A 14,967-nucleotide genomic window follows, 5' to 3' on the forward strand; every position below is an offset into this window, starting at 1 on the left:
TAAAAAGAAGCAGAGATTTTTGTAAAGTCTAATGTAAAACTAAGATAAAGATCAAAGCCTTGACCAAAATGTTGGTTTTATAATTTCTACTTCCAGCCACCAGTATTTATATGAAGAGAAATCAATGTGATATAAGGTCTGTGTTAGTGATCATCTTTAGTAATGTGCATAGAAGTAGGTGTGCCTTCGGCAGGACCACTGGTAGTTAACCGAGAGGCTTTCCTGTGGGCACCATTTACTTCCAGTTAACAAGGATAGGGTGATCCCATCAAAGCTTCCTTCTCTGTTTTCAAAGAAAGAGAAAAAACTTCAATGATTTGTTTTAATACTATGTGTAAATATGTTCATGATTAACTTTATATTATTGTAAAAGCTCATTTAAAATATTTCTTAAAATATAATCTGGAGATCAGAAATCTGTTTGAATTATTGAAAGGTGACTTGTCATGGACATAATAGCTACAGAAATAAATGTGGGAAGTATATATATAGATTTAATGATATTATACCAAAAGGGTAAATAATTATCACTGGTGATGATTGAGCCATTAAGAAAATAGAAAAGGTTTTCCTTTTGAAATGTATTGATTTTTTTTTTTACTTTTGACATGCTAGTCTTTTTTATTATTACTATTAAATAGCTCACCACTAATTAATTGGTGGGAAAAATCCAGTGGGACACTATCATTATAATGTTCAAGGGGAAAATTAAAGAAGTTGGAGTAACCATGGAGAGGTAAACCTTTGCAAGTGACTATAAATGTGCTTTGTCAAGGGTGAATTGCTATCCCTCAAAGGACTGCTGTGTTATAATGTTTGCTTAAATGATTGTCTGGTTGGCCTTTAGGATCGATCTCAGTGCAACCTTTTCTATTTCAGGCTTTGAAGCATCTGAAGGGAGTTTGTCTGAGATTGTCCTTCGGTCCATGCCTCCTAGAGGCGTGTTCAGCTGCTCTTTTCTCCCACTTCATTATGAACTTTCCTTGGCAATGGGGGTTCCTATTAGGGTAAATTTTTTTCCTTTCCTCATAACATAAAGTTACACAGTTAAATGTATTTGATTAAAGCTTTAGATACTCTGAATACTGTATAGCCAAGTTCTTCATTAAAATTGTATTATTAGGGGTTGGGGATTTAGCTCAGTGGTAGAGCGCTTGCCTAGCAAGCGCAAGGCCCTGGGTTCGGTCCCCAGCTCTGAAAAAAAGAAAAGAGAAAAAAAAAATCGTATTATTAGGGGTGAGCAAGAATCCTCGAAAATCAATTGATCAAAGATAGAGTCAGGATCCACATTTACCAGACGCTGCCGTGGATGGCGCACCCTCCTGTGATCCCACGCTAGGGAGGCTGATGCCCTACCCGACTCAGTTCAGGGCCAGTCAAAGGTACACAGCAAGGTCCTATCTCTGAAAAAATCTGCCATCAGCTACTCAGACATTGTTAGTTCCCCAGTGTATAGTGTCAAATAGTATAGTACAGTGCATAGTCCTCATCTTCTCCCTGCTCCTGTCCTGTGTGTGCGTGTGTGTCAAATGACCTCTTTTTCATACACTATTGTATTGTGTGCATACATATGTGTGTGTACACATATATATATATATATACATATATATTATATACGTGAGATTTTATTAATGGGCATGTAAATAAAAAAATCCTTCTATTTTCAGAATGTTAACAATGCAAAACAACCTTTTCTGTCAGTGCAGAGCCCCAACAATCTTCTCTTTATCCATTCCCTCGTGTTAAAATCCCTCCTTCAAATTGGTCTGTAGGCAAATCTATGGGACATTTTATTGATTGGTGATATATAGGAGGGCCTACATACACTTCTGTGGCAGTGTCACCCCTGGGTAGATGGTTCTAAGTTATGTCTGGAAGTAGTCTGAGGAGGCCATGGAGAGCAAGCCAGTAAGCAGCATTCTTCCATGACCTCTACTTCAGCTCCTGAATGGATTCCTGCCCTGTCTTGTCTTTGCAATCTACTATAAAAGGACATAAATTCTTTCTTCAAGCTTGGTCATGGTATTTATCATAGAAATAGAAACCAGACTAGGACACTGTTTCTCCAAATCTTTGTACTATTTAGTAGTTGCTTGTTTGCATAGTTTAGACTTTCCAATAACTGGAGACTGCTGTCTCTGCTACTTATGTGTTAAAGAAAAAGGGGCACTTTTATAGCTAAACAAGATACCCAAAGTTTTCTAAAAGCAAAAGTCTTAGACTTGGATTCTTAAGATTTGGATGTTAAGAAAGCTCTCAGTAGAAAATGCTATGTGCATGTAAGATTTGGGAAAAATCCCAAACTTTTTTTTTATTTTACAGTTAATTGCTCAATGAATCTTCAAATCGTCTAGTAGAATAGAAAGCCACAGACAGGGCTAGTGAAGCATGCCTTTAATTTCGGCTTTCTGGAGGTAGAAATGGGGATCTCTGTGAGTTCAAGGCCAGTCGGGTCTACATAGCAAGTTCCAGGACAAGCAGGGCTGTAGAAAGCGACCCTGTCTCAAAACAAACAAAAAATAGACAGCTTCAAACTCCTGTTTACCGCAAAATACATGGGCCTTGTAGCATAATGTAGAGCAGATTGCGTTTGTGAGAATTCCAAATGTCACTGTAGATGTTACAATATTCCCAGAAAATACAAGCTAAGAAATATGAATTGGATTAGTAAAATCTGATGCATTTGACAACCACACCCATTTGCCTCTCTACATGTCTCTGAAGGAAGGAAGTTCTCACTTCCCAGGTGAAAATTTGGTAATGATTTCTTGAGTATGAAACTGAATTTACCTGCAGCAAAAGCAAATCTAGATCAAGGAAGCTATATCAAACTTTAAAGCTTGTGCTCAGATAATGAAGCAGTATCCAAAATGAGTTGTACATATGTGAAAAGCATATACCTTAAGATCTTCAATATATAAAGGATTTCTACAACTCAACTTTTTAAAAGTTATCTAGCTAGGCATGGGGCCTTGTGCCTATAATTCTAGTATTTAGAAAGCTGCGTCAGAAAGGTTGTTTTGAACTCAAGGCCAGCCTGGGATACAAAGTAAGACACTTTCTCACGTGTGTGAGTGTGTGTGTGTGCCAAAGACATTTCTCCACAGAAAATATACAAATGGCCAACAAACATCTGAAATTCTTGGCATCTATAAGTATTAGAAAACAGCAGTTAAAAGAATATATCTGTGCATATATTAGGCTGACATGTGTGTGTAATAATGACAAGGATGTGGAGAAACTGGGTCTGTTGTGTTCTGCTGATGGGATTGTGAAATGGTAGAGACACTACATAAGGTTTTAGAGTATTCACTGGGTGTGGTTACAGTGCCTTTAAGTATGTAACATCTTTTGCACCAGTGGCAGACATATTGGGCTTGTGTTTTCCTTCTGAAATCCTCCTTTGTCTCTTATACTTGGAATACACTTGGTTTCTTGTCCCTTGAGGAGCAGTCTCCTGTTGTCTGCCAGTTGCATTATGCATTTTCTGATTATATTGATATCTTCATTCGAAATAATGTAGGGATAGGGGAAGGCCTACAATTTGTGCTCAGTCCAATTTCTTAAGAAATATCACTGTGAAGTTTTTTTTTTCTTTTTTTTTTTTTCCGGGGCTGGGGATCGAACCCAGGACCTTGCGCTTCCTCGGCAAGCGCTCTACCACTGAGCCAAATCCCCAACCCCTCACTGTGAAGTTTTACCCAGCGCTAAATAACATGCACAGTGGCCTGTCACCATGAAGTGACTTTCACTCAAAAGTGTATTGATGTCGTGGGAAATTGACAACCAAATGTCACTTGCTTAGACTGACAGATGGGTCCTCAAAGTCTGCCTTTCAGTTTTGTTCTAGGTGCTGTCTCTCCTGCTGTTGTCGTTCCCAACATGCTGCTGTTGCAAGAGAACGGATATGGTGTTGAGAAGGGCATTCCAACCTTACTAGTGGCTGCTAGCAGTATGGATGACATCGTGGCCATCACTGGATTCAACACATTCTTGAGCATAGTCTTTTCTTCGGGTAAATAAGAAAATTGCAACCTTTTTCTCTAGTTCTTTCAGCTGGGTTTATGGCCTTCCTTCTATATTTATTAACCAAGACTTTAATTTCTCTCTATTCTTCATGGAAAGCTCATCTTGATCAGGTAAGATGCTTCAATGGATGTTTTAAAAATTAAAAAATACAACAAATTCTCCAAAAGCCCCCAAGTAATACATAAAAGAATGATGTCATTTTGCGCTGAACTTTTCCTCATCCTTGATATTGATCTGGTTTTGGTGCTTTGGAATCTTGTCAGTTTTCACTATGTAAATTATAAGCAGCACTGTTAATAGTCTCACTAATACATCGACGGAGGGCTTTTCAAATATATGTTGTTTACCATCCTAATAGCATGATGCTTGGTATTAAGACAATACAGAGCTGGGACAACCGTGTGCTATTTTGGTAGTGTTAAGACAAAAATCTTAAGGCACCAGTTCAGATTCATAAGCTGGTATTTGATCTTTTTTTTTTTTATTAACTTGATTGAGTATTTCTTATATACATTTCGAGTGTTATTCCCTTTCCCAGTTTCTGGGCAAACATCCCCCTAATCCCTCCCCCTCCCCTTCCTTATGGGTGTTCCCCTCCCCATCCTCCCCCCATTGCTGCCCTCCCCCCAACAATCTAGTTCACTGGGGGTTCAGTCTTAGCAGGACCCAGGGCTTCCCCTTCCACTGATGCTCTTACTAGGATATTCATTGCTACCTATGAGGTCAGAGTCCAGGGTCAGTCCATGTATAGTCTTTAGGTAGTGGCTTAGTCCCTGGAAGCTCTGGTTGCTTGGCATTGTTGTACATATGGGGTCTCGAGCCCCTTCAAGCTCTTCCAGTTCTTTCTCTCATTCCTTCAACGGGGGGTCCTATTCTCAGTTCAGTGGTTTGCTGCTGGCATTCGCCTCTGTATTTCCTGTATTCTGGCTGTATCTCAGGAGAGATCTACATCTGGCTCCTGTCAGCCTGCACTTCTTTGCTTCATCCATCTTGTCTAATTGGATGGCTGTATATGTATGGGCCACATGTGGGGCAGGCTCTGAATGGGTGTTCCTTCTGTGTCTGTTTTAATCTTTGCCTTTCTATTCCCTGCCAAGGGTATTCTCGTTCCCCTTTTAAAGAAGGAGTGAAGCATTCACATTTTGATCATCCGTCTTGAGTTTCATTTGTTCTAGGCATCTAGGGTAATTTAAGCATTTGGGCTAATAGCCACTTATCAATGAGTGCATACCATGTGTGTTTTTCTGTGATTGGGTTAGCTCACTCAGGATGATATTTTCCAGTTCCAACCATTTGCCTACGAATTTCATAAAGTCATTGTTTTTGATAGCTGAGTAATATTCCATTGTGTAGATGTACCAGATTTTCTGTATCCATTCCTCTGTTGAAGGGCATCTGGGTTCTTTCCAGCTTCTGGCTATTATAAATAAGGCAGCGATGAACATAGTGGAGCACGTGTCTTTTTTACATGTTGGGGCACCTTGTGGGTATATGCCCAAGAGAGGTATAGCTGGATCCTCAGGCAGTTCAATGTCTAATTTTCTGAGGAACCTCCAGACTGATTTCCAGAATGGTTGTACCAGTCTGCAATCCCACCAACAATGGAAGAGTGTTCCTCTTTCTCCACATCCTCGCCAGCATCTGCTGTCACCTGAGTTTTTGATCTTAGCCATTCTCACTGGTGTGAGGTGAAATCTCAGGGTTGTTTTGATTTGCATTTCCCTTATGACTAAAGATGTTGAATATTTCTTTAGGTGTTTCTCAGCGATTTGGCATTCCTCAGCTGTGAATTGTTTGTTTAGCTCTGAACCCCATTTTTTAATAGGGTTATTTGTCTCCCTGCGGTCTAACTTCTTGAGTTCTTTGTATATTTTGGATATAAGGCCTCTATCTGTTGTAGGATTGGTAAAGATCTTTTCCCAATCTGTTGGTTGCCGTTTTGTCCTAGCCACAGTGTCCTTTGCCTTACAGAAGCTTTGCAGTTTTATGAGATCCCATTTGTCGATTCTTGATCTTAGAGCATAAGCCATTGGTGTTTTGTTCAGGAAATTTCTTCCAGTGCCCACGTGTTCCAGATGCTTCCCTAGTTTTTCTTCTATTAGTTTGAGTGTGTCTGGTTTGATGTGGAGGTCCTTGATCCACTTGGACTTAAGCTTTGTACAGGGAGATAAGCATGGATCGATCTGCATTCTTCTACATGTTGACCTCCAGTTGAACCAGCACCATTTGCTGAAAATGCCATCTTTTTTCCATTTGATGGTTTTGGCTCCTTTGTCAAAAATCAAGTGACCATAGGTGTGTGGGTTCATTTCTGGGTCTTCAATTCTATTCCATTGGTCTATCTGTCTGTCTCTGTACCAATACCATGCAGTTTTTATCACTATGGCTCTGTAATACTGCTTGGGTTCAGGGATAGTGATTCCCCCTGAAGTCCTTTTATTGTTGAGGATAGTTTTAGCTATCCTGGGTTTTTTGTTATTCCAGATGAATTTGCAAATTGTTCTGTCTAACTCTTTGAAGAATTGGATTGGTATTTTGATGGGGATTGCATTGAATCTGTAGATCGCTTTTGGTAAAATGGCCATTTTTTACTATATTAATCCTGCCAATCCATGAGCATGGGAGATCTTTCCATCTTCTGAGGTCATCTTCAATTTCTTTCTTCAGAGTCTTGAAGTTCTTATTGTACAAATCTTTTACTTGCTTGGTTAAAGTCACACCGAGGTACTTTATATTATTTGGGTCTATTATGAAGGGTGTTGTTTCCCTAATTTCTTTCTTGGCTTGTTTCTCTTTTGTGTAGAGGAAGGCTACTGATTTATTTGAGTTAATTTTATACCCAGCCACTTTTCTGAAGTTGTTTATCAGCTTTAGTAGTTCTCTGGTATAACTTTTAAATATACTATCATATCATCTGCAAATAGTGATATTTTGACTTCTTCTTTTCCGATCTGTATCCCCTTGATCTCCTTTTGTTGTCTGATTGCTCTGGCTAGAACTTCAAGAACTATGTTGAATAAGTAGGGAGAGAGTGGGCAGCCTTGTCTAGTCCCTGATTTTAGTGGGATTGCTTCAAGTTTCTCTCCATTTAGTTTAATGTTAGCAACTGATTTGCTGTATATGGCTTTTACTATGTTTAGGTATGGGCCTTGAATTCCTATTCTTTCCAGGACTTTTATCATGAAGGGGTGTTGAATTTTGTCAAATGCTTTCTCAGCATATAATGAAATGATCATGTGGTTTTTGTTCTTTCAGTTTGTTTATATAATGGATCACGTTGATGGTTTTCCGTATATTAAACCATCCCTGCATGCCTGGGATGAAGCCTACTTGATCATGGTGGATGATTGTTTTGATGTGCTCTTGGATTCGGTTTGCCAGAATTTTATTGAGTATTTTTGCGTCGATATTCATAAGGGAAATTGGTCTGAAGTTCTCTTTCTTTGTTGGGTCTTTGTGTGGTTTAGGTATAAGAGTAATTGTGGCTTCATAGGAGGAATTCGGCAGTGCTCCATCTGTTTCAATTTTGTGGAATAGTTTGGATAATATTGGTATGAGGTCTTCTATGAAGGTCTGATAGAATTCTGCACTAACCCGTCTGGACCTGGGCTCTTTTTGGTTGGGAGACCTTTAATGACTGCTTCTATTTCCTTAGGAGTTATGGGGTTGTTTAACTGGTTTATCTGTTCCTGATTTAACTTCGGTACCTGGTATCTGTCTAGGAAATTGTCCATTTCCTGCAGATTTTCAAGTTTTGTTGAATACAGGCTTTTATAGTAAGATCTGATGATTTTTTGAATTTCCTCTGAATCTGTAGTTATGTCTCCCTTTTCATTTCTGAGTTTGTTAATTTGGACACACTCTCTGTGTCCTCTCGTTAGTCTGGCTAAGGGTTTATCTATCTTGTTGATTTTCTCAAAGAACCAACTTTTGGTTCTGTTGATTCTTTCTATGGTGCTTTTTGTTTCTACTTGGTTGATTTCAGCTCTGAGTTTGATTATTTCCTGCCTTCTACTCCTCCTGGGTATATTTGCTTCTTTTTGTTCTAGAGCTTTTAGGTGTGCTGTCAAGCTGCTGACATATGCTCTTTCCTGTTTCTTTCTGCAGGCACTCAGCGCTATGAGTTTTCCTCTTAGCACAGCTTTCATTGTGTCCCATAAGTTTGGGTATGTTGTACCTTCATTTTCATTAAATTCTAAAAAGTCTTTAATTTCTTTCTTTATTTCTTCCTTGACCAGGTTATCATTGAGTAGAGCATTGTTCAATTTCCATGTATATGTGGGCATTCTTCCCTTATTGTTATTGAAGACCAGCTTTAGGCCGTGGTGGTCTGATAGCAGGCATGGGATTATTTCTATCTTTCTGTACCTGTTGAGGCCCCTTTTTTGACCAATTATATGGTCAATTTTGGAGAAAGTACCACGAGGAGCTGAGAAGAAGGTATATCCTTTTGCTTTAGGGTAGAATGTTCCATAAATATCTGTTAAGTCCATTTGGCTCATGACTTCTCTTAGTCTGTCTACATCTCTGTTTAATTTCTGTTTCCATGATCTGTCCATTGATGAGAGTGGGGTGTTGAAATCTCCTACTATTATTGTGTGAGGTGCAATGTGTGTTTTGAGCTTTAGTAAGGTTTCTTTTACGTATGTAGGTGCCCTTGTATTTGGGGCACAGATATTTAGGATTGAGAGTTCATCTTGGTGGATTTTTCCTTTGATGAATATGAAGTGTCCTTCCTTATCTTTTTTGATGAATTTTAGTTGAAAATTGATTTTATTTGATATTAGAATGGCTACTCCAGCTTGCTTCTTCTGACCATTTGCTTGGAAAGTTGTTTTCCAGCCTTTCACTCTGAGGTAGTGTCTCTCTTTGTCTCTGAGGTGTGTTTCCTGTAGGCAGCAGAATGCAGGGTCCTCGTTGCGTATCCAGTTTGTCAATCTATGTCTTCTTATTGGGGAGTTGAGGCCATTGATGTTGAGAGATATTAAGGAATAGTGATTATTGCTTCCTGTTATATTCATATTTGGATATGAGGTTATGTTTGTGTGCCTTTCTTCTCTTTGTTTTGTTGCCAAGACAATTAGTTTCTTGCTTCTTCTAGGGTATAGCTTGCCTCCTTATGTTGGGCTTTACCATTTATTATCCTTTGTAGTGCTGGATTTGTAGAAAGATATTGTGTAAATTTGGTTTTGTCATAGAATATCTTGGTTTCTCCGTCTATGTTAATTGAGAGTTTTGCAGGATACAGTAACCTGGGCTGGCATTTGTGTTCTCTTAGGGTCTGTATGACATCTGTCCAGGATCTTCTGGCTTTCCTAGTTTCTGGTGAAAAGTCTGGTGTGATTCTGATAGGTCTGCCTTTATATGTTACTTGACCTTTTTCCCTTACTGCTTTTAATATTCTTTCTTTATTTTGTGCGTTTGGTGTTTTGACTATTATGTGACGGGAGGTGTTTCTTTTCTGGTCAAATCTATTTGGAGTTCTGTAGGCTTCTTGTATGCCTATGGGTATCTCTTTTGTTAGGTTAGGGAAGTTTTCTTCTATGATTTTGTTGAAGATATTTACTGGTCCTTTGAGCTGGGAGTCTTCACTCTCTTCTATACCTATTATCCTTAGGTTTGATCTTCTCATTGAGTCCTGGATTTCCTGTATGTTTTGGACCAGTAGCTTTTTCCGCTTTACATTATCTTTGACAGTTGAGTCAATGATTTCTATGGAATCTTCTGCTCCTGAGATTCTCTCTTCCATCTCTTGTATTCTGTTGGTGAAGCTCGTATCTACAGCTCCTTGTTTCTTCTTTTGGTTTTCTATATCCAGGGTTGTTTCCATGTGTTCTTTCTTGATTGCTTCTATTTCCATTTTTAATTCCTTTAACTGTTTGATCGTATTTTCCTTGAATTCTTTCAGGGATTTTTGTGACTCCTCTCTATGGGCTTCTACTTGTTTATTTATGGTTTTCCTGGAATTCTTTTAGGGATTTTTGCGATTCCTCTCTGTAGGCTTCTACTTGTTCTCTAAGGGAGTTCTTCATGTCTTTCTTGAAGTCCTCCAGCATCATGATCAAATATGATTTTGAAACTAGATCTTGCTTTTCTGGTGTGTTTGGATATTCCGTGTTTGCTTTGGTGGGAGAATTGGGCTCCGATGATGCCATGTAGTCTTGGTTTCTGTTGCTTGGGTTCCTGCGCTTGCCTCTCGCCATCAGATTATCTCTAGTGTTACTTTGTTCTGCTATTTCTGACAGTGGCTAGACTGTCCTATAAGCCTGTGTGTCAGGAGTGCTGTAGACCTGTTTTCCTGTTTTCTTTCAGCCTGTTATGGGGACAGAGTGTTCTGCTTTCGGGCGTGTAGTTTTTCTTCTTTACAGGTCTTCAGCTGTTCCTGTGGGCCTGTGTCCTGAGTTCACCAGGCAGGTCACTTGCAGCAGAAATTTGGTCTTACCTGTGGTCCCAAGGCTCAAGTTTGCTCGCGGGGTGCTGCCCACGAGCTCTCTGCAGTGGCAGCAACCAGGAAGATCTGTGCCGCCCTTTCCGGGAGCTTCAGTGCACCAGGGTTCCAGATGGCGTTTGGTGTTTTCCTCTGGCGTCAGAGATGTGTGTGCAGAGTGCAGTCTCTTCTGGTTTCCCAGGCGTGTCTGCCTCTGAAGGTTTAGCTCTCCCTCCCACGGGATTTGGCTGCAGAGAACTGTTTATCCGGTCTGTTTCCTTCAAGTTCCGGCGGTGTCTCAGGCGCAGGGGTCTTGCCGCTCCTGGGCCCTCCCCCATGGGAACCCAGAGGCCTTATACAGTTTCCTCTTGGGCCAGGGATGTGGGCAGGTGGTGGGCAGTGTTGGTGGTCTCCTCCGCTCTGCAGCCTCGGGAGTGCCCACCTGACCAGGCGGTGAGGTCTCTCTCCCACGGGGTCTGGGAGCAGAGAGCTGCTGCGGGCCGGGATCCGTGGGTTTGGGACTCTAGGTAAACACAGGACGTGCCCGGTCCTAGAGGAATTCTGCCTCTGTGTGTCCTGAGTTCACCAGGCAGGTCTCTTGTAGCAGAAAAGTTGGTCTTACCGGTGGTTCCGAGGCTCAAGTTTGCTCGTGGGGTGCTGCCCACGAGCTCTCTGCAGCGGCAGCAACCAGGAAGATCTGTGCCGCCCTTTCCGGGAGCTTCAGTGCACCAGGGTTCCAGATGGCGTTTGGTGTTTTCCTCTAGCGTCAGAGATGTGTGTCTGGTGTTTGATCTTGAGCACCTCAGCAGATACTGTGACAGTAGAAAGTGGGCTCACAAAGGCCAAGACTGCAGGAAAATAGGAAAAGTCACCACCATATCACTAGGGGCCATGCCGTCCTGGGTGCTGGTAGTGCTCAGGCTGAGACCGAGAACCTACCAGTAAGGAGACACAGTAAGTGTTAGATCCACACAGCGAAGGAGAATTCAGAGGCTCTGGAGAGACAATATACTCAAAGCATTCCTGGGGAAAACAGATGGGCACCCAACTGGCACCTTGAGTTCGACTTTTCCAGTGCAGGGAGCTGAAGTGGTTTGCACAGGAAGTTGAGTCTTCTCCTGACTCTGGATGGATGAAATGGCAGACGACTTTGTGGATGAACTGAATGCTCTGTTTTACAGTTGGATTGGCAGACACAATTTTCTTTTTTGGACAGAAGTTTATCTCACGATAGCTGCCTCCACATGCAGTTGATGGACACCATGAAGCCAGTGTGTCACACCCGGAAGTCCCTCAACCCCGCTTCTACTCCCAGCAGTGTCCCATTGCATGAGGACACCACCTGCTGCTCACTCTGGAATATCAGAAGCTCCTCCCTGACATTCCCAGTGGGTACTCTAAGACTTGAAAAGGCACAGCAGTATCTGTGGCCATGGTGGCTCTGGCAGTCATGGTCTTGGAACATCACATAATTCTAGACCAGACCTGGAAGAGGAGTGACCACTTGGCCCTCTGGGAGCTTGGTGGCATCAGGTGCAGAAAGCACCAGACTCTCTAACCAAGTAGTGTTGTGAGTGAAGTGACCTGCAGTGAGACGCTGGCAAAGCCCCTCGTGGCCAAAGGGAGAATGCCAGGTGCCTTGTAACACGGAGCATGCTCCCTGGGAAGATAGGTGAGTGCAGAGACTGCCCGCCTGCAGACATGTTTATGGAGTTGTTGAACATCTGCTAACAGAAACGACAGTCACAAAATTGGGCGGAAAACACATAACAAGAAAATCGGGTCTCAGAGTGTTACTTGGAATTCTTAGCTTTAAAACTATTTTCAGAAATGAGAGTTTCCACAGGTATTAATGCTTGGATTATCTACAGTACCGAAAATTCAGTTGTCCATGTTATAGAAGCATTAAGATGGTTTTAGTTTGAAAAGTGTGCAGAGCTGGATGTGGTAGTGTGCCTACATCCTCGGCATTTTACGAGGCTGGGAGGGGATCACATGACCCAGGAGTTCAAGGCCAGATCGACTCTGTCTCTTTTTTAAAATCAGAAAATTAAGATAAGAATAAAACCTGTAATTGTCACCCCATAAGGTAAGATTCTCAGCCTTATTTTACAAACCTTCTCGCTGTCACCTCCTCTCTTCTCTCTCTCTGTCTCTCTGTCTCTCTCTCTCTCTCTCTGTCTCTCTCTCTCTGTCTCCCACTATTCTGTGTGTTTCTGTGTCTAAGAATGTACATGTGTGCATGTATGGTGCTGTGGGTGTGTGCACACATGTGCATGTGGAGACCAGAGGTTGGCATTGGATGTTTTCTTGAACCGTTCTCTGTTTTGTTGGTTGAGACAGGATCTTTCCCTGTGCCTGCAACTCAGCAGCTTGGCTAGGCTGGCTGGCAGTGAGTCCTAGAGATCCTCCTGTGTGCACCGTCTCAGCCCTGGCACTAGAGAACATGCAGAGGATCTTAACATCAGTGTCTCAGGCCTGCCATCTAGCGTTTTACTAACAGGGCCATCTTCCTACCTCTCTCCCATTGTTCTTATTTAAAAAGAAAAAAAATGCCACTGAACATTGACCATACTGTTGGCAGGAGAACCTTGAGGCCTATGGATAAAAGTATTTACCATCGAGAAGCACAGCAAGATAATTCTCAAAAAGAAAGCGTTGTACTCTTGAGGGAGAACGTGTCCTTTATGTAGCAGTTAAGAGAAGTTATTTGGCCTTGCCTCCCGGGCTGTATGTGTGTGATCGTATTTGAATAGAGTTCAGGAGGGCAACTCACTATCTTGATGTCTTAAATTGAAAAAGGCCTCGTGTCCTTAAAACTGGCCATTAGGACTGAGGAGCCAGCAATGGGCTCTAATTGTTTATGGTATTATGACCCACTGAGCGAGCATCTAAGCAATTAGAGCCCCACCATTAGGGAGTGGAGAGTTTTGCTTTTTATTTTGGGCCTCTTTATCTCTGGCTTCATTATTTCATTTATTGTTACTGTGGCGGATATGGTAGGGGTAGGGGATATGGGATGCATGCACAGACCCATGTGTAGAGGTCAGAAGACAACTTTTAGGACTTTGTTCTCTCCTTTTTTAAGTTTGATTTATGTGCGTGTATATTACATGTATGTGGGTACCCTCAGAGCCCGAAAGACAACCTTAGATGTGGAACTGGAGTCACAGGCCACCACTGTGAAGGCTGAGAAGAACTTTCAGGAGCCATGTCTCCCGCCCCAGTTCTCTCCTCTCAACCCTGAGGCCTGAGGGTTGAGTCAGATGTCAGGTTCGTGGACAAGTGCTTCATCCCTGCTGAGCTAGCCCAGAGTCCTCATTATTTAAAGTTTATTTTTACTGATTTTTTTGTTGTTGTTTATGTGTGTTTTGCCTAAATGTGTGTTTGTACACCTGATGTGGTCAGTGCCCACAGCAGCCAGAAGAGGGCGTTGAATCATTTGAGCTGGAGTTACGGGTGGTTATTAGCCACCACAGGGGACCTTGAACTGGAAACCCAGATCCTCTCTCTGTAGAAGAGGCCAGTGCTCTTAACTGCTGAGCCACCTCTCCAGCCCTGTTAACAGCTCCAGTTTTTGCCTTTCATTGCTACGCAGTGTAAATTATTTTGCTGTTAACTTTATTATCACATACTTTTCATATAAAAAATAATTTGTCTTGAATCAGGGTAACTGTTGTTATGGTGGCTGGCATGGAATTCCTTGTCTAATTGTCAAGTCTACCAAACAACCAGGGTTGGTTACACATAATGATCTGGGGAATTTTTTTTTCATTTTGAATGATTGTATAGTATTGGTGGACTGCTTCAGAATTGCAACCTGTACAAAATTGTAATTGACTACAACATTTACTATCAAAATAATACTTGGTTGAATATCTTATGTAGGAACATCTGTACCTGGGCTAAGTGTTTTCTTTCCTTTCTGTTTTATTTTTGTTTTGTTTTGAGACAGGCTCACTCTCTAGCCCAGGCTGGCCTGGAACTCACTGTGTAGCCCAGGCTAGCTTTCCACTTGCTGCATTTCTCTGGTCTCAGGCTCCTCAGCCCTAGGTTAAAGGTGTAAGCCCTAGGTTAAAGCCACTTCTGGCTTCTGAATGGAGAAAGGAAAGTATCTTCTGCAAATTGTGATGGGGAAACGTCATGTCCTTCCACAAAAGAGTAAAATTAAGGAGAAGTTTTATGACATTGAGCTTGGCAATAGGTTCTTGGATGTAACACTAGCAATCACTGGCTACAAAAGCAAATATTGGTATTATATGGATATCAAACTTAAAAACGTACATACCACACCAACCAGAGTGGAAATATGGTGCTTGGTATAGCATCCCATGAGGGGTTGATAATGTGAAGATTACGTGGAAAAACTGTATCAAGAACAAGAAAATGCCTCGGACTAAAATGAAAGATGAAGCCTTGCTTTAGTCTGGAGCCTAACACCACTGTGATGTCTGCGCTTCGCCTATAGGGAATGATGGCGGTGAGGGAGTCCTCATGGATGTCGCGATGGC

General features: G+C 41.7%; 1 protein-coding gene across 7 annotated transcripts in view; it reads left to right on the forward strand.

Moving 5' to 3' along the window:
* The window catches only part of Slc9b1 (solute carrier family 9 member B1), a 60,075-nt gene that overhangs the window by 23,536 nt on the left and 21,572 nt on the right, over positions 1-14,967 (forward strand). For all 7 annotated transcript variants that reach the window (XR_010063634.1, NM_001173973.1, XM_063282298.1 and 4 more), the window contains 2 exons: positions 880-1,007; positions 3,840-4,015. Coding sequence is in view for 6 of the 7 variants with exons in the window: in NM_001173973.1 (NP_001167444.1) it covers positions 880-1,007; positions 3,840-4,015 (304 nt within the window). In the remaining variant the exon portion in view is untranslated. The remainder of the gene's footprint in view (positions 1-879; positions 1,008-3,839; positions 4,016-14,967) is intronic.

This window comes from Rattus norvegicus, chromosome 2, assembly GCF_036323735.1.
Source record: "Rattus norvegicus strain BN/NHsdMcwi chromosome 2, GRCr8, whole genome shotgun sequence".
Lineage (NCBI taxonomy): Eukaryota > Metazoa > Chordata > Mammalia > Rodentia > Muridae > Rattus > Rattus norvegicus.